Source organism: Procambarus clarkii, chromosome 1 (genome assembly GCF_040958095.1).
Source record: "Procambarus clarkii isolate CNS0578487 chromosome 1, FALCON_Pclarkii_2.0, whole genome shotgun sequence".
NCBI classification, from domain to species: Eukaryota; Metazoa; Arthropoda; class Malacostraca; order Decapoda; family Cambaridae; genus Procambarus; species Procambarus clarkii.
The window spans coordinates 44,254,846-44,278,084 of NC_091150.1; the positions used below are offsets into that span (position 1 = coordinate 44,254,846).

Below are 23,239 nucleotides of genomic sequence, written 5' to 3' on the forward strand. Positions count from 1 at the left end.
CAGGATGAGAAGAGAGGCAGAAAGACAATACGAGAATGACATCGCAAGCAAGGCAAAGACTCAGCCTAAATTGTTGCATAGCCACATTAGGAGATAAACAACAGTAAAGGAACAGGTTATGAGATTAAGGATAGGGGCGGAAGGATTCACTACAAATGACAAGGAAGTGTGTGAGGAATTGAATAAGAAATTCCAGGAGGTCTTCACCTTAGAGCAAGGAGAAATTCCAGAGGTAACTGAGGGAATAGCTAACCAGGAACCACTGGAAGAGTTTGAGATTACCAGTGGGGAAGTAAGGAAGTGTTTACTAGAGTTGGACGTGACGAAGGCTATAGGCCCAGATGGAATCTCCCCTTGGGTTCTAAAGGAAGGAGCAAGAGAACTGAGCCTACCACTCTCCATAGTGTATAACAAATCACTGGCAACAGGGGAACTGCCAGATATTTGGAAAGCAGCTAACGTAGTCCCGATATACAAGAAAGGGGATAGACAGGAGGCACTGAATTACAGACCAGTGTCCCTAACCTGCATACCATGCAAGCTGATGGAGAAGATTGTGCGAAAAAAAACTAGTGGAGCATCTGGAGCGAAGGAACTTTGTAACACAGCATCAACATGGGTTCAGGGATGGCAGGTCCTGCCTCACAGGGTAACTTGAATTCTACGACCAGGCAACAAAAATAAGGCAAGAAAGAGAAGGGTGGGCAGACTGCATATTTTTGGATTGTCAGAAAGCCTTTGATACAGTGCCACACAAGAGGCTAGTGCGAAAGTTGGAGATGCAGGCTGGAGTGAGAGGGAAGGTACTACGGTGGATAGAGGAGTACCTAAGCAACAGGAGACAACGAGTCTGTGTGAGGGGTGAGGTCTCAGATTGGCGAGACGTCACAAGTGGAGTCCCGCAGGGGTCAGTCCTTGGACCTATACTGTTTCTGGTATATGTAAATGATCTCCCAGAGGGTATAGATTCGTTCCTCTCAATGTTTGCCGACGATGCAAAAATTATGAGGAGGATTGAAACAGAGGATGATAGTAGGAGGCTACAAGATGACCTGGATAGACTGAGTGAATGGTCCAACAAATGGCTGTTGAAGTTCAACCCGAGTAAATGCAAAGTAATGAAACTAGGCAGTGGAAACAGGAGGCCAGGCACAGGATACAGAATAGGAGATGAAGTACTTAATGAAACAGACAGAGAGAAAGATCTAGGAGTTCATATCACACCAAGCCTGTCTCCTGAAGCCCACATAAAGAGAATAACGTCTGCGGCATATGCGAGGCTGGCTAACATCAGAACGGCGTTCAGGAACCTGTGTAAGGAATCATTCAGAATCTTGTACACCACATATGTAAGACCAATCCTGGAGTATGCGGCCCCAGCATGGAGCCCGTACCTTGTCAAGCACAAGACGAAGCTGGAAAAAGTCCAAAGGTATGCTACTAGACTAGTCCCAGAACTAAGAGGCATGACTTTCAAGTGTGGTCTAGAGCAGACACTTGCGAGATACTGTATCAACGCTCAGTGCGCTCAACTCACACCAACGTATCACCTGTGTACTTCTGTATATTCGACCAAATATATATATAGTATCTCAGTGTCTGTGTTTATTTGTCACCATACTTTACGTAACAATAGAACTGTTACATTGGTGGAAAGGCCTGAGGAAAAGGCTGCGGGAAATGCACCTTACGACACTGGAAGACAGAAGAGTAAGGGGGGACATGATCACAACCTACAAAATCCTCAGGAGAATCGACCGGGTAAACAAGGATGAACTATTCAACACTGGTGGGACGCGAACAAGGGGACACAGGTGGAAGCTGAGTACCCAAATGAGCCACAGAGACGTTAGAAAAAACTTTTTCAGTGTCAGAGTAGTTAGTAAATGGAATGCATTAGGAAGTGATGTGGTGGAGGCTGACTCCATACACAGTTTCAAATGTAGATATGATAGAGCCCAATAGGCTCAGGAATCTGTACACCAGTTGATTGACGGTTGAGAGGCGGGACCAAAGAGCCAGAGCTCAACCCCCGCAAGCACAATTAGGTGAGTACAATTAGGTGAGTACACACACACACACACACACACACGTGGGATAGATGAGGACTCTGACAGCAGATGGGAAGAAGATTGTAATCTTGATAATCTGCAATCCCCCACCAAACGGGCAAGAGTATGATGACCACAACAAGGCATGTATTGATGAACTGCAGAGGGCAGGCACAATAGCTCACAGAATGAGAGCAAAACTGCTGGTCATGGGGGACCTAAATCGCAGATAGATAAAGTGGAAAACAAGGAATCTCCATGGTGGGGGGAAAAAACTTGGGGGAACAAAGTTAGTAGTCGTTATAGACAGGAATTTCCCGACACAAGGGAAAGAGGGGATACACCGAGCCTATTACACTCTCTGATTTTCACCCAGAACGTAGAAGACATATGCAGATGATGAGTCACAATACCATGGCTTATCAATGTTGACCAAACCACACGCTAGAAGATGAAAAGACGTCGACGTTTCGGTGCGTTTTTTTTATTTATTTTTTTTATTTTATCGTTCCCAATTTACTCCTTTCTCTTCCCCCCCCCCCCTCCTTCATATCCTTTATTACCCCTATCCTTCGCCTTGCTTTTCTTCCTCCAAGATTTCCTCCGCCTCACCACTTTCTTGCCTTACTTATGCCCGAACCTTTCTCGTCTCTTCACAATCGACTTGATAATGGTCCAGGACGGACCAAAACGTCGTCGTCTTTTCATCTTCTAGTGTGTGATTACGTCAACGTAGAAGACATCGAGAATTTGGAACATGAAATACCCCTAGGAGCCAGTGACCATTGTGTCCTAATCTTTGACTATATGATGGAACTTAAAATTGCGACCACGGGACAAAAGGTCTGGAAAAGAAGAGTTGACTACAGGAATGGGGACTACGGGAGGATAAGAACTATCTGGGAGAAGTACAGTGGGAGGAAGAAATTAGAGGAAAAACAATCCAAGATATGATGAACCTAGTCGTATGGAAATGCAAGGGTGGCCAAAGAGATTTATACCAACAGTAAAGGAAAAAAATAGAAGGGAATATAGTTAACTCATGGTTTAATAGACCATGGGTTTAATAGTGTCAGAAAGCAAAAATGAGAGCAGGAGAGAGTGGAGGAAGTACAGAAGACAAAGGACAGAGGACAACAGGATTAGATGTAACAGCATTAGGAACGATTACATTAACATAAGAAGAGTATAGGAAAGAAATTATGAGAGCGATATTGCGATCAAAACAAAAAAACAACCTAAAATTAGCCCTATAAGAAGGAAAAATGTCTGTGAACGACCAAGTGACAACACTAAGGAAAACATAAGGGGCATATTCAGAAAGTGACAAGAAAATTTGCGAGGCACTGAATGCCAGTTTCCATGGAGTGTTCACAACCGAGCCTGAGCAACTGCCATTGTTGGAAGAGATTACCCTAGATGAAAGACCATCAGATATAGAGGTGACAGCAGAGTAGGTAATGAAACAGCTGACAACGCTGGATGCAACTAAAGCAGTTGGACCAGACAAAGTATCACCGTGGATACTAAGAGGCAGCGCAGGCCTTCGTCATGCCTCTGGCAAGTATCTTTAATGAGTCACTTATGTCGGGAGAATTGCCCAGTTGTTGGAAGGAGGGAAATATCGTACCAATATTCAAGAAAGAGGGTAGGGAGGAGGCACTTAACTACAGACCTGTGTCAACGTGTTACGAACCCAAGTCCATCGTCAGAGCACGGAGCAGTGACGTCAACGCCATAGACAGGAGGCACTGAATTACAGGCCAGTGTCCCTAACCTGCATACCATGCAAGATGATGGAGAAGATTGTGCGAAGAAAGCTAGTGGAGCACCTGGAGCGAAAGAACTTTGTAACACAGCATCAACATGGAATCAGGGATGGCAGGTCCTGCCTCACAGGGTTACTTGAATTCTACGACCAGGCAACAAAAATAAGGCAAGAAAGAGGAGGGTGGGCAGACTGCATATTTTTGGATTGTCAGAAAGCCTTTGATACAGTGCCACACAAGAGGCTAGTGAAAAAACTGGAGATGCAGGCTGGAGTGAAAGGGAAGGTACTCCGTTGGATAAAGGAGTACCTAAGTAACAGGATTCCGTATTCCGACTTTTACCCGGTTATCCATTCCTCAGTCCTTACCCGTTGGCAGGCTTCTTGGTTGTCTGTTACTGGTAACAAGCTCCGTACTCTTAAATGTTGTGTTTCCTCGTGGCCGTCCTCCTTCCACCGTAACCGGCGGTGGGAAACAGCTCTGGCGAGGTTGCATATTGGCCATACTCGCTTAACCCATGGTCACTTGATGGAGCGCCGCCCTGCTCCTTATTGTCCTAGTTGCATTGTCCCTCTTACGGTCGTGCATGTCCTTCTTGAATGTCCTGACTTCCAGGACGAGCGTGTGTCTTGCTTTCCGACCGCCCCTCGCGGTCACCTGTCCCTCAATAGAATTCTTGGTGACTCGGATACTTTTGATATCGTTCGCCTTATGCGTTTTTGTTCTCGTATTGGCATCCTTGGTGATATTTAGCGCCCTCTGATTATTTTGCGCATTTGACGGTGCTACATAGCCTTCCCGGTTTGGTGCCTTCTTTTGATAAATACTTACTTACTTACTTCAGAAACGCAAGTAAGGAGGTATTTAGGGCGCTCTATACTGCCAACGCGAGACCAGTCTTAGAGTGTGCCGCGATATCACCTGAAGAAACACACAAGGAAACTGGAAGAGTTTCAGAAGTTAGCGACGAGGCTAATCCCAGAGTTACGAGGGATGGGGTATGAAGAGTGCCTGAAGGAACTGAACCTTATGATACTAGAAAAAAGAGGGGAGAGGAGGGATATGATAGGAACATATAAAATACCTAGGGGGATTGACAGTGGAAATAGACGAAATGTTCACACGTAATATTAACAGAACGAAGAGACATGGGTGGAAGCTGGAAACTAAGATGAGTCACAGAGATGTTAGGAAGTTACTAGTTTAAAATGAAGTGCACTTAAGGAGCATGTTGTGGAAGAAAACTCTATTCATAATTTTAAAACTAGATATGATATGGAAATAGGACCAGAGTCATTGCTATAAACAACCGATGGCTAGAAAGGCGGGATCCAGGAGTCAGTGTTCGATCCTGCAGGCACAAATAGGGAAGTACAAATAGGTGAGTACACACACACAAATCTCACTTCATCATACCCCGGACTCCGACCCAGTGTCTCTCGTATATCTGTCTAGCTGCTCTGTCCCACATCCCAAATGCATCCCGAAGCTTACCTAGATCCCATACCAAGGCTATGAACTAATCAGAGGACAGAGCAACATTGAAGACCCTGAAGATCTGGTAAACTAATGCTGATGGATTGCAAAATAAAGCAGATGAACTTAAAGAAAGGACCGAGGAAACAGACTCTGATGTAACAGCATTAGTAGAAACCATGGTAACTGCTATGAATAGCAGTTCAATATTCCTAATGGAATACCAGATAATGATAAGTTAAAGACTTAAAAGAGGAGGAGGAAGAAGAGTGCCACTTCTTGTAAAATGACGCTTCACCTTTGAGGGGATTTCATTGGAGGAGACAAACGACCACATGGACTGTATTGTGGGAATCATTTCATTTGATGGAGAGAAAGTGGTTGTAGCTGTAATCTACAGCCCTAGAGAGAACAACAGAAGACTGAGGCAAGAATATGAAATTACAAACAGAGCATGCTTGAATATCCTGCAAGTGTTGGTAGACACAGCCCATTGACTGAATCATAACCAAATCAACAGGGAGACAATGGACCCAAGATCAGTGGATGAGTAATGTGAGGGAAGCTTACAGAAGTAGTAGAGAGGAACTACCTGATGCAACTTGTCAGAGAGGAAACAAGGAGGAAAGGTAACCAATCAACTAGGCTACCTACTCCCTTTTGTCTACCTTATGTAGGTTCCGAGGATCAACGACCCTGCGGCCCGGTCTCCGACCAGGCTTCCCGTTTGGTTGTTTGGTCAACCAGGCTGTTAATTGGACTCGGCTGTTCGTAGCCTGACGTGGGAATCAGTCTGATTGATCAGTTATTATTTGGAGGGGTTTGTCAATTAACTAGACCAGACCTAGTCTTCTCACATAATGACTTCGACACCGAAAATATAGACCATGAAAATGTCAATCGAAGAAAGTAACCACTGTTTTAGTCTTTAAATACATAGTGACAATGAAGACCAAAGAAAGATGTAACCAGTGGGAGCGTGTAACGCTCCCCCTGGGGCACACGTGAGGAACGTGTGCCCCAAAGCATTTGAAGTTCGAAGCATTTGTGTTCCTCATGTGTGCCCCAAAGAATGAGGTGATTTGATAAAATACTATGCCCAAGATTACCATCCGAGTGCCGGCGGGGGGAGGGGTGGTTCAAATAGCTTCGGCTATCGCCTCCTTATGTCCGGTCGTGATGGTCGAGTGGATTAAGGTGTCCTGTGCACACCAGTTGTGTTGCTCCTGGCAGTATGGGTTCGAGTCACTTCTGGGGTGTGAGTTTTCAGTTATATATATATATATATATATATATATATATATATATATATATATATATATATATATATATATATATATATATATATATATATATATATATATATATATATGACCTCAAATTAAATATGGTGGCTTATAGACTTAGACCAAATGAAAACTAAAGATTTCGATAAGCTTTGACCACTTCTGCTTGTGACTTTCTTGTTATAACCTTTATTATAGGAACCTCAGAAATCATGTATCATGAAATAAAGTACTGTAAGTGCTTTGCCATATAATAAGAGGTGGTCCTACTGATTGTATAATATTGTGATGCTTCTTGTTTTTCTTGTGACAGGAGAATCATCTTCGACGTGATCAACAACCTACAAGGGGTGTATATTTACCTGGTCACCGTCGTGGGACAGGCCAATATATGAAACACCACCATATGAACTTCCTATCAACACCACCTATTATCTTATTCCGCCTATCACTATACGCAGACTGTCATTAAGCAGAATCATCCGACTTAACGTAGTTGGCAAAGGGTCGGCTAGTCGAAAAGGAATTTTTTCGCTCAACGCTTGAATTTAAATAAAAATTACGATATTACGACAATATCTTAATATTCGAACAGTATTGGTAGAACTTTATTTAAATTTAGCAGTACTTGGTCATAACTGGCCTATGTAGGTTAGGTAAGATCGCTAAGTTACCTATTTTTCCAAATATATAAAATGCTCATAAAGTACTCAATTAATTAAATGTATATCTCATTGCATAAGATTTTAAAAATTAAGATTTGTGAACAAAAGGATATCATACAAAAAAATCTGTCTAATTGCCATTAAACCATTAAATTCCATCGTTAGGTCTCATTCAATTGAATTATGTCATAAGTTATGTAGGGGTAGCAAACCTATGGGAAGTACCCTCTGGGTGGCATGCAAGAAAATTTTGCTGCCATACGGCATGTAGTACTACCCTTCGATTCTTTAAACACCCACCCATAATAAATGTGTATAGATTATCAATACTACACAATAGAGCAGCAATTTTGGGGGGGTTTGGTACAAACTGGGAGCGGTAAGACATGTTCAGAGGTGGGCCTGATAGCTGAGTGGACAGCACTCTGGACTCGTAATCCTAAGGTCCGGGTTCGATCCCGGTGATGGCAGAAACAAAATTGGCAGAGTTTCTTTCACCCTGATGCCTCTGTTCCCTAGCAGTAAATAGGTACTTGGGAGTTAGACCCCCCTCCCCGCTCAGCTCGTTGTCGCCGTGTGGGGGCTTCGTGGGCGGCTGCCGGAGTGTGATGCTCCTTAGGACAGTCCTCTGTCCTTTTCTAGCCTTGTGCTCCTGCTGCCGTCCTCTCCAATTCTGCTGGGCACCTTTTCCTTTTCCTTCTGTTTCGTTTTTCTCCCCCCTCTTCTCCTATCTGCTTGCCGTTTCCTGCCGACCTTTTGCTCGTTCTGGTTCTTCCCTGGACTTCTTCTATTTTGACGCCCGGGTGCTTGAGGAGGCATACTCATGCACCCGTAGAACTGCAGTACCCGACGTCGAGAGCGAGGGGAACCTTTTATTGTCAATCCCCACTTCGTCACTGAACCCGATCTCGACGGACTGTCGGTTTCTTAAGGTGGCGTTTGTGGGGCGTATACTCACGACGCACCCCTAGGAGGCCCCGACAAGATCGGCGATAGCTTCTTGTTGGGTGTCCTTCCTCTAATTGTGGCTCCATGGTGGGTGTGGGGGCACATTCGTGAGTGAATTCTTCTTTTCGTCAAGATGATAACCCCTGTTTCGGCTGCTTCTGGCTTACCTTCTCAGGCTCGTGGGGTGGGCGACCAAGCCCCCGAGTCGGTCCGTATTGGAAGACCGGGCTCTGTAGCCTCCGCTGCATTGGGCCCCGACCTTGCTCCTCCTTTGGCCTCTCTGACTCCTTCCCCTGGCTCCCCTCCCTCCTCTGTGGTTGGGTCGAGCCCCAAGCCCCCAGTGGTGACTACCTCGTCCCCTGGCGCGGCTCCTTCTCTAGTTGTAACTACTGCGCCTTTTAACCCCTCTCTCTCTGGGGGTTCTCACCGCCGTCCTCGTCACGGCCGCCCTCGCTCGATTCCTTCCAGTTCTGCTACCTATCAAGCCTTGTTTGGTCCCGCTTCGTGGGCCAAATATTTTGATCTCCTCCCTCTTGATTCTGCGCCTCCTGACGATTTCTCCCTTCATCGACATCTCATTGATTCCGTGGATGCCTCCATTACTTTCAACCCCACTCGTCTCGGTACGCGTGTCGTTGCTGCTCCTTCTCAGGATGCTGCTTCCCGCTTGGCTGCCTTATCCTGCCTTGGCGAGACCCCCGTTCGGGTCTCGAAGAACGCTCAGTTGAATGCCAGTGTTGGCACTATTTTGCTCCCGCCCCATGTTGCAACCGGTGTTCGGGACCTGCGCGACTGCCACGACGATATTCGACATATCCTCGCTGCCCAGGGCCATTCTATTCTCCAGGTGGACACGTTTACTCGTCCCCCTCGTGGTAGTCGCCGTCAACCCCTCCGGGTTGTGAAGATTACCTTTGATGGTAGGACCCTTCCACCCTCTGTCATTCTTGCTGGTGCCAGGTGCTCTGTCCAGGAGTACATTCCTTCTCCTCGGCTCTGCAACAAGTGCTGGAGGTTTGGGCATGGTGCCCTCCGCTGCTCCGGGACTGTCTCTCTCTGTCCTTTGTGTGGTGGCGAAGGTCACTCTAAGTCGGAGTGCACTTCTCCCCAGGCTCGTTGCCTCAACTGCGGTGAGGCCCATCCTACCTTCTCCCGTGCGTGTGTCCATTACAAGCTTGAGGCAGCCGTCCTCAACCTGAAGCACCGGGAGCGTTTATCTTTTCCTGAGGCGAGGCGCCAGGTTCGCCGGCTCCCGCCTTATGCTAATATCTCTTATGCTCGCGTGTTGCGCTCTTCCTCTCCCCGTCCTTCCCGCCTTCCTCAGACTCACAACCGTTTCCGGGCCTTGGACCCTGATGCGCCCACTGCCCCCTCCTCTGTTCCTTTGGGTTCTCTCCCAAAGGATCCTCCTCCTGGTCCTCTGTCTGGGGTTCCCCTTCCTTCTACCCGGTCTGTCGTGTCTTCTGTGTCTTCTTCCTCGTCCCCCTCCGATCCTCCTTCCCATCCTCTTCCTCCATCTATCGGCTCTCCCCACCGCCTGTCGGTGCGGGCGGATGTCCATCGCTCTCCTAACGGCCGTCGTGTGTGCTCTCGTTCGGCTTCTCCTGTTGAGACACTGGAATCCGTTGCCCGGTACGTAGTTGCTGGGACACCGGTCTCTTTAAGTCAGAAGCGTAAGCCTGGCTCCTCTCCTTCCTCTTCCCCGGCGGGTAAGAAGGCTTCGCTTTCTTCCTCAGCTCCTCCTTCTGGCTCTGTTGCTCCTTCCCCTCCCGTTTCAGTGCTTGCGCCCCCTGTTCCTGCTATGGAGGTTTCTTTGGCCCCTGCTTCCCTTTCGGTTGCTGCTCTTGCTGGGGTGCGCTCCCCTCTTTCTACTCCCCCTCCTCCTGCTGCTGTCCTTGACGGCTCCTCTCCGTTGTCTCCTCCTCTTCCTCCTCCTCCTCCTCCTCCAGACCCTGCCCGCCCACCTCTGATCTGTTCTCCCGTTTCCTTCCCTCCGTCTTTGCTCAGTTTACCCATGCCCCCTAACCCTGACTTTGCTGACCCTGATCCCGACCCTGATATTCTTTAACGTGCTCTTTTGCTCTTTCGCCTTTGTTTCTTCCTTGTTCTCTGTTTTTGTCCTTTCTCTTCTCGTCGTTGTCCATTCTTCAATGGAACGTTCGAGGTTATTACGCCAATTTCCTCGAACTCCAACTTCTGATTTCGCGGTTTTCGCCCCTTTGTGTCTGTCTCCAGGAGCCAATGCTTGGTGCTCGTCCTGGTCGTTTTCGTGGCTATTCCTTTCTCTCTCCCCCCCCCCCCCAGCCATTGCTGGGGCTTCTAATTCTTCTGCTCTCTTGATTCGGGCTGATGTTCCCTTTGTTCCTTTACTTTTTCCTTCGCCTCTCCATTGTTCTGCTGCTCGTATCTTTGTGGGGAAATGGTACACAGTTTGTTCCATTTATCTCCCCCAGAGTGTCCCGCTCTCTCTTCCTGATTTGAAACACCTCCTGGACTCCTTGCCGGAGCCTGTGCTCCTGCTGGGTGACTTCAATTGTCGTCATTCTCTTTGGGGTGACGTTCTGACGAATACCCGGGGTCGCCTCCTTGAGCCGTTTCTCCTCTCTTCTTCCCTGTCTCTTCTGAATTCTGGTGAGCCCACTCATTTGGACTCCCGGACTCACACCCTTTCTTGTCTTGATCTTTCTCTCTGCTCTTCTTCTCTTTACTTAGATTTCACGTGGCAGGTTCTTGATGACCTCCATGGAAGTGATCATTTCCCCATCCTTGTTTCCTTTTTCTCTTTTCGCCCTTCCCTCTCTTTCCCTAGGTGGCAGTTTGCTAAGGCAGACTGGACCCTATTTACCCTCAGTGCTGCTCTCCCTGACCTCTCCCTTCTGCCTCTCTCTCGCGCTCTCCTCCTTTTTCATGACACTGTCTTCAACGCTGCCCTCCGCTCTATTCCTCGCTCTTACTCTCGGGGTCCACGGAAGTGCGTTCCCTGGTGGAATGCGGACTGTGCTCAGGCTGTCCGCTGTAAGCGTGCAGCCTGGAAGAGGCACCGCCGTAAGCAGACGACCGATTCTTTTCTTTTCTTTCGGAAAGCGAGTGCGGTGGCCCGTAGGGCCATCCGTACGGCTAAACGTGAATGTTGGGCATCTTATGTCTCAACAATTACGTCCGAGACCCCTCTGGCCCAGATCTGGAAGCGTATCCGCAAGATAGTGGGTAAGTTCGTTCCCGATGTTTCACCGGTCCTTCACCTCCATGGTACTCTTGTGGCGAACCCGTTGCAGGTCGCTTCCGAACTGGGTTCCCACTTTTCTTCTGTTAGCTCTGGTCTTCATCTTCCCCAATCTTTCCTTCTTCGTAAACCTGTCCTTGAGTCTCGTCCTTTAGATTTCTGCACTCATCTTCAGCTTCCCTATAATGATCCCTTCTCTCTCTGAACTTCGTTCTGCCCTGGCCCTCTGCGGTTCTACGGCGGCGGGCTCCGATGGTATTCATTATGAGATGCTTCGCCATCTCCCTCCGAGCACGTCTCAGTATTTACTGAGTCTGTATAATCGGATCTGGGAGTCGTCGTCAGTCCCTGAAGACTGGCTCGATGCCGTTGTCCTCCCTGTTCGCAAACCGGGGTCTCTGGGTACTTCCCCTAAGGACTTTCGCCCTATTGCTCTCACAAGTTGTGTCTGCAAACTCTTTGAACGTATGGTTAACGTTCGTCTGATGTGGTTCCTGGAACACCATCACCTCCTCTCCCCTTCTCAATTTGGTTTCCGCAAGTGCCGCAGCACGACAGATGTCCTGGTGAACTTGGAGGTCTATATTCGTACTGCTTTTGCTGCGAAGACCTCCGTTGTTGCCGTCCTTTTTGACCTAGAAAAGGCTTATGACACCACTTGGCGTTATCATATTCTATCTCAACTTCATTCTTTTGGCCTTCGTGGTCATCTCCCTCTCTTTCTCCGCAGCTTCCTCTCTCGTCGTTCCTTTCGGGTGCGCCTTGGTACCGCTCTCTCTCCCTCTTTTCAGCAATACGAAGGTGTGCCCCAGGGTAGTGTTCTGAGCACTACTCTTTTTCTTGTTGCCCTCAATGGTCTTCTTTCCTCTCTTCCTTCTGGTGTCTTCTCTGCTCTCTATGTCGATGATCTTACCCTTTGTTGTCAGGGTGATGATTCGCCTCTCCTTCAACGCCGGCTTCAACTTGCAATTGATGCCGTGTCGTCTTGGGCCACAGGTCATGGCTTCAAGTTCTCTACTTCTAAGACTTGTGCCATGACTTTTACGCGGAAACGGGTTGTTCTTCGTCCCTCTTTGTCACTTTATGGTCATCCCCCTTGAATACAAAGATTCCGCGAAGCTTTTGGGGTTATTCCTTGACACTCGTTTGTCTTGGTCTCCCCATATCTCTTACCTCCGTGTTGAGTGCTCTAAGGCCCTTACCCTCCTTCGGGTTTTGTCCCATACTTCTTGGGGGGCAGATAGGCGCACTCTCCTTGCTTTACATTCCTCTCTCGTCCTGTCTAAGCTCGATTATGGTTGCCCTGCTTACTCGTCTGCTTCTCCTTCTACTCTTCGCCGTCTTGATGCTTTGCACCATACTGGGTTGCGCCTCAGTTCTGGTGCCTTTCGTTCGACTCCCGTCCTTAGCTTGTATGTTGACACTGGCTTCCTGTCTCTCCAGGACCGCCGTGATCGCTACTGTCTTCGCTATCTTGCGCGGTCCTTGCAACATCCTTCCTCTCGCCTCTGTCGTGCTTTAACTTTTACCCCTCCTGCGGTTCCTGTTCCTCTTCACCACCTCCCTCTTTCTGTCCGGTTATCTCGCCTGCAGGATTCTCTTTCCGTTCGTATTTCTGATGTTTCTCCTCGTGTTGTTCCTTCTTTGCCCCCGTGGAGGGTCCCTCTTCCGCGGTTTTGTACATCCTTGACCCGTATCACTAAAGCTTTTACCCCTCCTACGGTTCTAAAACGCCTTTTCCTCGAGCACTTTTCTTCTCACTCCAGCTCCGTTTCTGTCTTCACCAATGGGTCTAAGTCAGCGGACGGTGTTGGCTACTCTGTTGTTTTTCCTGATCGCACTTATATGTGTCGCTTACCTCCGGAGACTAGCATCTTTACAGCGGAACTTTATGCTATTCTCCATGCTCTTCGTCTCCTACTTTCTCGTTGTCAGTCTTCCTTTGTAGTTGTTGTTGACTCTCGTAGTCCCCTCATGGCTCTCGGGTCCTTTAATCCAGTTCATCCAGTGGTTGTCGAGATCCAGCATTGGCTGTTTCTCGTTCATAGTAAATTTAAGTCGGTTGAGTTTTGTTGGGTTCCCAGCCATATTGGTGTGTCTTTAAATGAGCGTGCGGATGCTGCCGCCAAGGAAGCTGTCCGCTCTTGTCCCATCTCTCGTAAGGGCGTTCCGTATTCCGACTTTTACCCGGTTATCCATTCCTCAGTCCTTACCCGTTGGCAGGCTTCTTGGTTGTCTGTTACTGGTAACAAGCTACGTACTCTTAAATGTTGTGTTTTCTCGTAGCAGTCCTCCTTCCACCGTAACCGGCGGTGGGAAACAGCTCTGGCGAGGTTGCGTATTGGCCATACTCGCTTAACCCATGGTCACTTGATGGAGCGCCGCCCTGCTCCTTATTGTCCTAGTTGCATTGTCCCTCTTACGGTCGTGCATGTCCTTCTTGAATGTCCAGACTTCCAGGACGAGCGTATGTCTTGCTTTCCGACCGCCCCTCGCGGTCACCTGTCCCTCGATAGAATTCTTGGTGACTCGGATACTTTTGATATCGTTCGCCTTATGCGTTTTTGTTCTCGTATTGGCATCCTTGGTGATATTTAGCGCCCTCTGATTATTTTGCGTCTTTGATGGTGCTACATAGCCTTCCCGGTTTGGTGCCTTCTTTTGATAATTACTTACTTGGGAGTTAGACAGCTGCTACGGACTGCTTCCTGTGTGTGTGTATTCACCTAATTGTATTCACCTAGTTGTGCTTGCATGGGTTGAGCTCTGCTCTTTCGGCCTGCTTCTCAACTGTCAATCAACTGCTACCAACTACTATTTTTTTCTCACACCACAGACACACACACACACACACACCCAGGAAACAGCCCGTGACAGCTGACTAACTCCCAGGTGCCTATTTACTGTTAGGTAACAGGGGCATAGGGATGAAAGAAATTCTGCCCATCGTTTCTCGCCGGCGCCCGGGATCGAACCTGGGACCACAGGATCACGTGTAGAGCGTGCAGTTCGCTCGGCCACCGGCTCCTGTGTGTGTGTGTGTGTGTGTGTGTGTGTGTGTGTGTGTGTGTGTGTGTGTGTGTGTGTGTGTGTGTGTGTGTGTATGTATGTACTCACCTAATTGTGTTTGTGGGGTTGAGCTTTGTCTCTTTAGTCCCGCCTCTCAACTGTTAATCAACTGGTGTACAGATTCCTGAGCCTACTGGGCTCTATCATATCTACATTTGAAACTGTGTATGGAGTCAGCCTCCACCACATCACTGCCTAGTGCATTCTATTTATTAACTACTCTGACACTGAAAAAAGTCTTTCTAACGTCTGTGGCTCATCTGGGTACTAAGTTTCCACCTGTGTCCCCTTGTTCGTGTCCCACCTGTGCTGAAGAGTTTGTCTTTGTCTACCCTGTCAATTCCTCTGAAAATTTTGTAGGTGGTTATCATGTCTCCCCTTACCCTTCTGTTTTCCAGGGACGTGAAGTTCAGCTCCGTTAGCCTGTCCTCATAGCTCATACCTCTCAGTTCCGGGACGAGCCTGGTGGTATACCGCTGAATCTTTTCTTTGTCTTGTGTTTAACTAGGTATGGACTCCAGGCTGGAGCTGTATATTCCAGGATTGGTCTGAAATAAGTGGTATACAGGGTCCCGAACGATTCCTTACACAAGTTTCTGAAGTCAGTTCTTATGTTGGCCAATCTAGCATATGCCGCTGATGATATCCTTTTCATGTGGGCCTCTGGGGACAGGTTCGGTGTGATATCAACCCCCAGATCTTTCTCTCTATTTGACTCTTGCAGGATATCACCTCCCAGATGGTACCTTGTGTTCTGCCTCCTGCTCCCTTTGCCTAATTTCATTACCTTACACTTTCCTGAGATGAACTTTAGCAGCCATTTTTTAGACCATTCCATCAAGTTTGTCCAGGTCATCCTGTAGTCTGTCTATCTTCATCCATCTTGATTCTTCTCATAATTTTTGCATCATCAGCAAACATTGAGATGAACAAGTCTATATCCTCCGGAAGATCGTTTACATATATTAGAAACAAGATGGGTCCAAGTACTGAACCCTGTGGGACTCCGCTGGTGACATCTCGCCACTCTGATGTCTCCCCCCTCACCGTTACTCGCTGTTTCCTCTGTGTGTGTGTGTGTACTCACCTAGTTACTCACCTAGTTGTGTCTGCAGGATCGAGCATTGACTCTTGGATCCCGCCTTTCGAGCATCGGTTGTTTACAGCAATGACTCCTGTCCCATTTCCCTATCATACCTGGTTTTAAAATTATGAATAGTATTTGCTTCCACAACCTGTTCCTGAAGTGCATTCCATTTCCCCACTACTCTCACGCTAAAAGAAAACTTCCTAACATCTCTGTGACTCATCTGAGTTTCAAGCTTCCATCCATGTCCCCTCGTTCTGTTACTATTCCGTGTGAACATTTCGTCTATGTCCACTCTGTCAATCCCTCTGAGTATCTTATACGTTCCTATCATGTCCCCCCTCTCCCTTCTTCTTTCTAGTGTCGTAAGGCACAGTTCCCTCAGGCGCTCCTCATACCCCATCCCTCGTAGCTCTGGGACGAGTCTCGTTGCAAACCTCTGAACCTTTTCCAGTTTCATTTTATGCTTCTTCAGATGGGGACTCCATGATGAGGCGGCATACTCTAAGACTGGCCTTACGTAGGCAGTGTAAAGCGCCCTAAATGCCTCCTTACTTAGGTTTCTGAATGATGTTCTAACTTTTGCCAGTGTAGAGTACGCTACTGTCGTTATCCTATTTATATGTGCCTCAGGAGATAGATTAGGTGTTACGTCCACCCCCAGGTCTCTTTCACGCGTCGTTACAGGTAGGCTGTTCCCCTTCATTGTGTACTGTCCCTTTGGTCTCCTATCTCCTAGTCCCATTTCCATAACTTTACATTTGCTCGTGTTGAATTCCAGTAGCCATTTCTCTGACCATCTCTGCAACCTGTTCAGGTCCTCTTGGAGGATCCTGCAATCCTCATCTGTCACAACTCTTCTCATCAACTTTGCGTCATCCGCAAACATCGACATGTAGGACTCTACGCCTGTAAACATGTCGTTAACATATACAAGAAATAGAATTGGTCCCAGCACCGATCCTTGTGGTACTCCACTTGTTACTGTTCGCAAGTCCGACTTCTCGCCCCTTACCGTAACTCTTTGGCTCCTTCCTGTTAGGTAGTTCCTTATCCATGCTAGGACCTTGTGTGTGTGTGTGTGTGTGTGTGTGTGTGTGTGTGTGTGTGAGTATGGGACACCCTTGGTAAGCGGGAGGGGCAGGTAACCTTAGACGTTCTGTGGTCAACGTGGGGGGGAGGGGGGGGGGAGGGTCAAACCCACCCTCCAGCATCTGGACATAATACCAGCTGACTTCACAACTCTCCCCCAGCCTTCAGCTGATGCTTGTAGACGCCTCATCTAACCCCTTATGTCACTCATTAACCTACAGTTCCTGTGATATTTAAACTCATCACAGTGGCGTCTCACCAATATAAAATGTACTGGATTTTGTCTCGAAATAGCTATATGCTGACTGGACGTATATGTCAACCCGTTCTCGTACTTTTGTATAGTCAATATTGACTTATTAAATACGTGCATATGTGACATACTAATTTATTGTGAACATTGTAGTTTACCTTGAAAAACTTCATAGAAAACACCGACCTTACCTAACCTTCTTAGTATGTTAAGCATCTTATTGCTTCGTAATTTCAATTGTTACTTAACCTATTATAGGTATAGGTTAAGTAATAATTGTAATTACGAAGCAATAAGATGCTTAGCTTAACATACTAAGAAGGTTAGGTAAGGTCGGTGTTTTCTATGAAGCTTTACAAGGTAAACTAAAATATTCACAATAAATTAGTATGTCACATATGCACGTATTTAATAAGTCAATATTGACTGTAAGAAAGTGCGAGAACGGGTTGTGTATGTATGTATGTATGTGTGTGTATGTATGTATGTATTCCCAATCACGTCAAAGACTGCTCCTCTATCATCCAGTTTAAGAGAAAAACAACTAAGTACTACATAATAAACTCCTTGTTGGCCCCACAAGCATATAGGACGTGCAACCACACCTATATAACCCTATATCCTGGTGTGGGACTAAACAATAAACATTTACGATATATATTTCTAGGTGAATAACCCTATCAACAGAAATGAAACATAATGTTTTGAGTGGAACGTAAATGTTTCATAATGTGCCATCTAATTTGTAGCTTACTGAGTATTATTGTCTTTTTCAAGCCTTGTGTATTGTTCAAATGTTTATCATGTTGATTAGTTGCTGTTCCACAGCATGTTGTTAATGATTTAGACTCAGTTTTGTTAAGTCCCAATAAAATGTAAAGGTTTTAATATTATCGACCATTTACTTTTTATTCCCGTGAGTGGCTGTCGTTGGGCCCCAGCACACTGGTTTGCCAAGGGGCCCATAATAATGTTAAGACGGCCATATTTTGGGCCCATGGCAGCCCTTTTTGCCTTAAACATCAATGACAGAGATGAGAATATTACATACAACATCATGTTAAACTTGTGTAAATCCTGTATTACCTGCAGTCACCTGCTAAATATCTCACCCTAATTCTAATAATTAAAATGTCACATTGTCTAGTGGATGTATTATGCTGGTCGTATATATAATTCTCGGTTCCATATTTTTGGAATAAAAAGTCGGAATTTCAAACTGCGAATAGGTGCAGAGAGCCAGAATTTGGGTCCAAAATATGGCTCAGGTATCGAAATTGGGATGTTTGGGATATTTTGAAAACTGCAGGGGGGTTTGGGCAAAATGTGACCCACCGCCGCTTGCAGTAATTGGCAGATTTTTGGTATAAAAAGTCTAAATTTCAAACTGCTAATAGGTGCAGAGAGCCAGAATTTGGGTCCAAAATATGGCTCAGGTATCGAATATGGGATGTTTACGATATTTTGAAAAGTGCAGGGGGGTTTGGGCAAAATGTGACCCACTGCCGCTTTCAGTAATTGGCAGATTTTTGGTATAAAAAGTCAGAATTTCAAACTGCGAATAGGTGCAGAGAGCCAGAATTTGGGTCCAAAATATGGCTCAAGTATCGAATTTGGGATGTTTGAGATATTTTGAAAACTGCAGGGGGGTTTGGGCAAAATGTGACCCACCGCCACTTTCAGTAATTGGCAGATTTTTGGTATAAAAGGTCGGAATTTCAAACAGCGAATAGGTGCAGAGAACAAGAATTTGGGTCCAAAATATGGCTCAGGTATCGAATATGGGATGTTTAGGATATTTTGAAGAGTGCAGGGGGGTTTGGGCAAAATGTGACCCACTGCCGCTTTCAGTAATTGGCAGATTTTTGGTATAAAAGGTCGGAATTTCAAACAGCGAATAGGTGCAGAGAGCCAGAATTTGGGTCCAAAATTTGGCTCAAGTATGACTCAAGTATGTATGAAAATGTCTAAAATGTCAGAAATTTGACTCCTGAGCGTGATTTTTGAGCCGAATTCTGACTCTCTGCGCCTATTTTCAGTTTCAAATTACGACGTTTCATACCGAAAATATGCCAATTACTGTAAACGGCGATGGGTCATATTTTGTCCAAACCCCCCTGCAGTTTTCAAAATGTCTAAAATGTCGGAAATTTGACTCCTGAGCGTGATTTTTGAGCCGAATTCTGACTCTCTGCACCTATTTTCAGTTCCAAATTACGATGTTTCATACCGAAAATATGCCAATTACTGAAAACGGCGATGGGTCATATTTTGCCCATGCGATTTTCGCAGCTGGCGTGCAAAAATAGCGCTATTTTCGCCGCTACCGGCCAAAAATAGCGCGATTTTCGCCGCTAGCGGCCGAAAACCGTGCGATTTTCGCCGCTAGTGGCCAAAAATCGGGCGATTTTTGCCGCTAACGGCCGAAAACCGCGCTATTTTGCGCAAAAACCATGCGATTTTCGCAGCTGGCGGGCAAAAATCGCGATTTTCGCCGCTACCGGCCAAAAATAGCGCGATTTTCGCCAATAGCGGCCAAAAACCGTGCGATTTTTGCCGCTAGCGGCCAAAAATCGGGCGATTTTTACCGCTAACGGCCGAAAACCGCGCTATTTTGCGCAAAAACCATGCGATTTTCGCAGCTGGCGGGCAAAAATCGCGATTTTCGCCGCTACCGTCCAAAAATAGCGCTATTTTCGCCGCTACCGGCCAAAAACCGCGCGATTTTCGCCGCTAGCGGCCAAAAACTATGCGATTTTCGCAGCTGGCGGGCAAAAATCGCGATTTTCGCCGCTACCGGCCAAAAATAGCGCAATTTTCGCCGCTACCGGCCAAAAACCGCGCGATTTTCGCCGCTAGCGGCCAAAAACCATGCGATTTTCGCAGCTGGCGGGCAAAAATCGCGCGAATTTCGCCGCTACCTGCCAAAAATCGACCGATTTTCGCCGCTAGCGGCTAAAAAAGGGGCGATTTTTGCCGCTAGCGGCCAAAAATCGTGCAAATTTCGCCGCTAGCGGGCAAAAATCGTTTAAATTTCGCCGCTGGCGGCCAAAAATCGTGCGAATGTCGCCGCTAGCGGCCAAAAATTGCGCGATTTTCGCCGCTAGCGGCCAAAAACCATGCGATTTTCGCAGCTGGCGGGCAAAAATCGCGATTTTCGCCGCTACCGGCCAAAAATAGCGCGATTTTCGCCGCTACCGGCCAAAAACCGCGCAATTTTCGCCACTAGCGGCCAAAAACCATGCGATTTTCGCAGCTGGCGGGCAAAAATCGCGCGAATTTCGCCGCTACCTGCCAAAAATCGACCGATTTTCGCCGCTAGCGGCTAAAAAAGGGGCGATTTTTGCCGCTAGCGGCCAAAAATCGTGCAAATTTCGCCGCTAGCGGCCAAAAATCGTGCAAATTTCGCCGCTGGCGGCCAAAAATCGTGCGAATTTCGCCGCTAGCGGCCAAAAATTGCGCTATTTTCGCCACTAGCGGCCGAAAACCATACGATTTTTGCAGCTGGCGGGCAAAAATCGCGCGAATTTCGCCTCTACCTGCCAAAAATCGACCGATTTTCGCCGCTAGCGGCCAAAAATGCGGCGATTTTCGCCGCTAGCGGCCAAAAATCGTGCAAATTTCGCCGCTAGCGGCCAAAAATCGTGCAAATTTCGCCGCTACCTGCCAAAAACCGCGCGATTTTCGCCGCTAGCGGCCAAAAACCATGCGATTTTCGCAGCTGGCGGGCAAAAATCGCGATTTTCGCCGCTACCGGCCAAAAATAGCGCGATTTTCGCCTATAGCGGCCAAAAACCGTGCGATTTTCGCCGCTAGCGGCCAAAAATCGGGCGATTTTTACCGCTAACGGCCGAAAACCGCGCTATTTTGCGCAAAAACCATGCGATTTTCGCAGCTGGCGGGCAAAAATTGCGATTTTCGCCGCTTCCGGCCAAAAATAGCGCTATTTTCGCCGCTACCGGCCAAAAACCGCGCGATTTTCGCCGCTAGCGGCCAAAAACTACGCGATTTTCGCAGCTGGCGGGCAAAAATCGCGATTTTCGCCGCTATCGGCCAAAAATAGCGCGATTTTCGCCGCTACCGGCAAAAAACCGCGCGATTTTCGCCGCTAGCGGCCAAAAACCATGCGATTTTCGCAGCTGGCGGGCAAAAATAGCGCTATTTTCGCCGCTACCAGCCAAAAATAGCGCGATTTTCGCCGCTAGCGGCCGAAAACCGTGCGATTTTCGCCGCTAGTGGCCAAAAATCGGGCGATTTTTGCCGCTAATGGCCGAAAACTGCGCTATTTTGCGCAAAAACCATGCGATTTTCGCAGCTGGCGGGCAAAAATCGCGATTTTCGCCGCTACCGTCCAAAAATTGCACTATTTTCGCCACTACCGGCCAAAAACCGCGCGATTTTCGCCGCTAGCGGCCAAAAACTATGCGATTTTCGCAGCTGGCGGGCAAAAATCGCGATTTTCGCCGCTACCGGCCAAAAACCGCGCGATTTTCGCCGCTAGCGGCCAAAAACCATGCGATTTTCGCAGCTGGCGGGCAAAAATCGCGCGAATTTCGCCGCTACCTGCCAAAAATCGACCGATTTTCGCCGCTAGCGGCTAAAAAAGGGGCGATTTTTGCCGCTAGCGGCCAAAAATCGTGCAAATTTCGCCGCTAGCGGCCAAAAATCGTGCAAATTTCGCCGCTGGCGGCCAAAAATCGTGCGAATTTCGCCGCTAGCGGCCAAAAATTGCGCGATTTTCGCCGCTAGCGGCCAAAAACCATGCGATTTTCGCAGCTGGCGGGCAAAAATCGCGATTTTCGCCGCTACCGGCCAAAAATAGCGCGATTTTCGCCGCTACCGGCCAAAAACCGCGCGATTTTCGCCGCTAGCAGCCAAAAACCGTGCGATTTTCGCAGCTGGCGGGCAAAAATAGCGCTATTTTCGCCGCTAGCGGCCGAAAACCGTGCGATTTTCGCCGCTAGCGGCCAAAAATCGTTCGAATTTCGCCGCTAGCGGCCAAAAATTGCGCTATTTTCGCCACTAGCGGCCAAAAACCATACGATTTTTGCCGCTGGCGGGCAAAAATCGCGCGAATTTCGCCTCTACCTGCCAAAAATCGACCGATTTTCGCCGCTAGCGGCCAAAAATGCGGCGATTTTCGCCGCTAGCGGCCAAAAATCGTGCAAATTTCGCCGCTAGCGGCCAAAAATCGTGCAAATTTCGCCGCTAGCGGCCAAAAATCGTGCAAATTTCGCCGCTACCTGCCAAAAACCGCGCGATTTTCGCCGCTAGCGGCCAAAAACCATGCGATTTTCGCAGCTGGCGGGCAAAAATCGCGATTTTCGCCGCTACCGGCCAAAAATAGCCTAGGTTAGGTTAGGTTAGGTCAGGTCAGGTCAGGTCAGGTCAGGTCAGGTCAGGTCAGGTCAGGTCAGGTCAGGTCAGGTCAGGTCAGGTCAGGTCAGGTAGGTTAGGTTAGGTTAGGTTAGGTGAGGTGAGGTGAGGTGAGGTGAGGTGAGGTGAGGTTAGGTTAGGTTAGGTTAGGTTAGGTTAGGTTAGGTTAGGTTAGGTGAGGTGAGGTGAGGTGAGGTGAGGTGAGGTGAGGTTAGGTGAGGTTAGGTGAGGTTAGGTGAGGTTAGGTTAGGTTAGGTTAGGTTAGGTTAGGTTAGGTTAGGTTAGGTTAGGTTAGGTTAGGTTAGGTAAGGTTAGGTTAGGTTAGGTTAGGTTAGGTTAGGTTAGGTTAGGTTAGGTTAGGTTAGGTTAGGTTAGGTTAGGTTAGGTTAGGTCAGGTTAGGTTAGGTTAGGTTAGGTCAGGTTAGGTTAGGTTAGGTTAGGTTAGGTTAGGTCAGGTTAGGTTAGGTTAGGTCAGGTTAGGTTAGGTCAGGTTAGGTTAGGTTAGGTTAGGTTAGGTTAGGTTAGGTTAGGTTAGGTTAGGTTAGGTTAGGTTAGGTTAGGTTAGTTTAGGTTAGGTTAGGTTAGGTTAGGTTAGGTTAGGTTAGGTTAGGTTAGGTTAGGTTAGGTTAGGTTAGGTTAGGTTGGTTAGGTTAGGTTAGGTTAGGTTAGGTTAGGTTAGGTTAGGTTAGGTTAGGTTAGGTTAGGTTAGGTTAGGTTAGGTTAGGTTAGGTTAGGTTAAGGTTAGGTTAGGTTAGGTTAGGTTAGGTTAGGTTAGGTTAGGTTAGGTTAGGTTAGGTTAGGTTAGGTTAGGTTAGGTTAGGTTAGGTTAGGTTAGGTTAGGTTAGGTTAGGTTAGGTTAGGTTAGGTTAGGTTAGGTTAGGTTAGGTTAGGTTAGGTTAGGTTAGGTTAGGTTAGGTTAGGTTAGGTTAGGTTAGGTTAGGTTA

General features: G+C 47.4%; 1 protein-coding gene across 1 annotated transcript in view; it reads left to right on the forward strand.

Moving 5' to 3' along the window:
* The window catches only part of LOC123746225 (probable G-protein coupled receptor Mth-like 1), a 28,267-nt gene extending 20,615 nt beyond the window's left edge, over positions 1–7,652 (forward strand). Inside the window, exon 7 of the mRNA XM_045727588.2 lies at positions 6,896–7,652. Coding sequence (XP_045583544.1) covers positions 6,896–6,977 — 82 coding nt within the window. The 3' untranslated portion in view covers positions 6,978–7,652. The remainder of the gene's footprint in view (positions 1–6,895) is intronic.
* Positions 7,653–23,239: the final 15,587 nt, after the last annotated feature.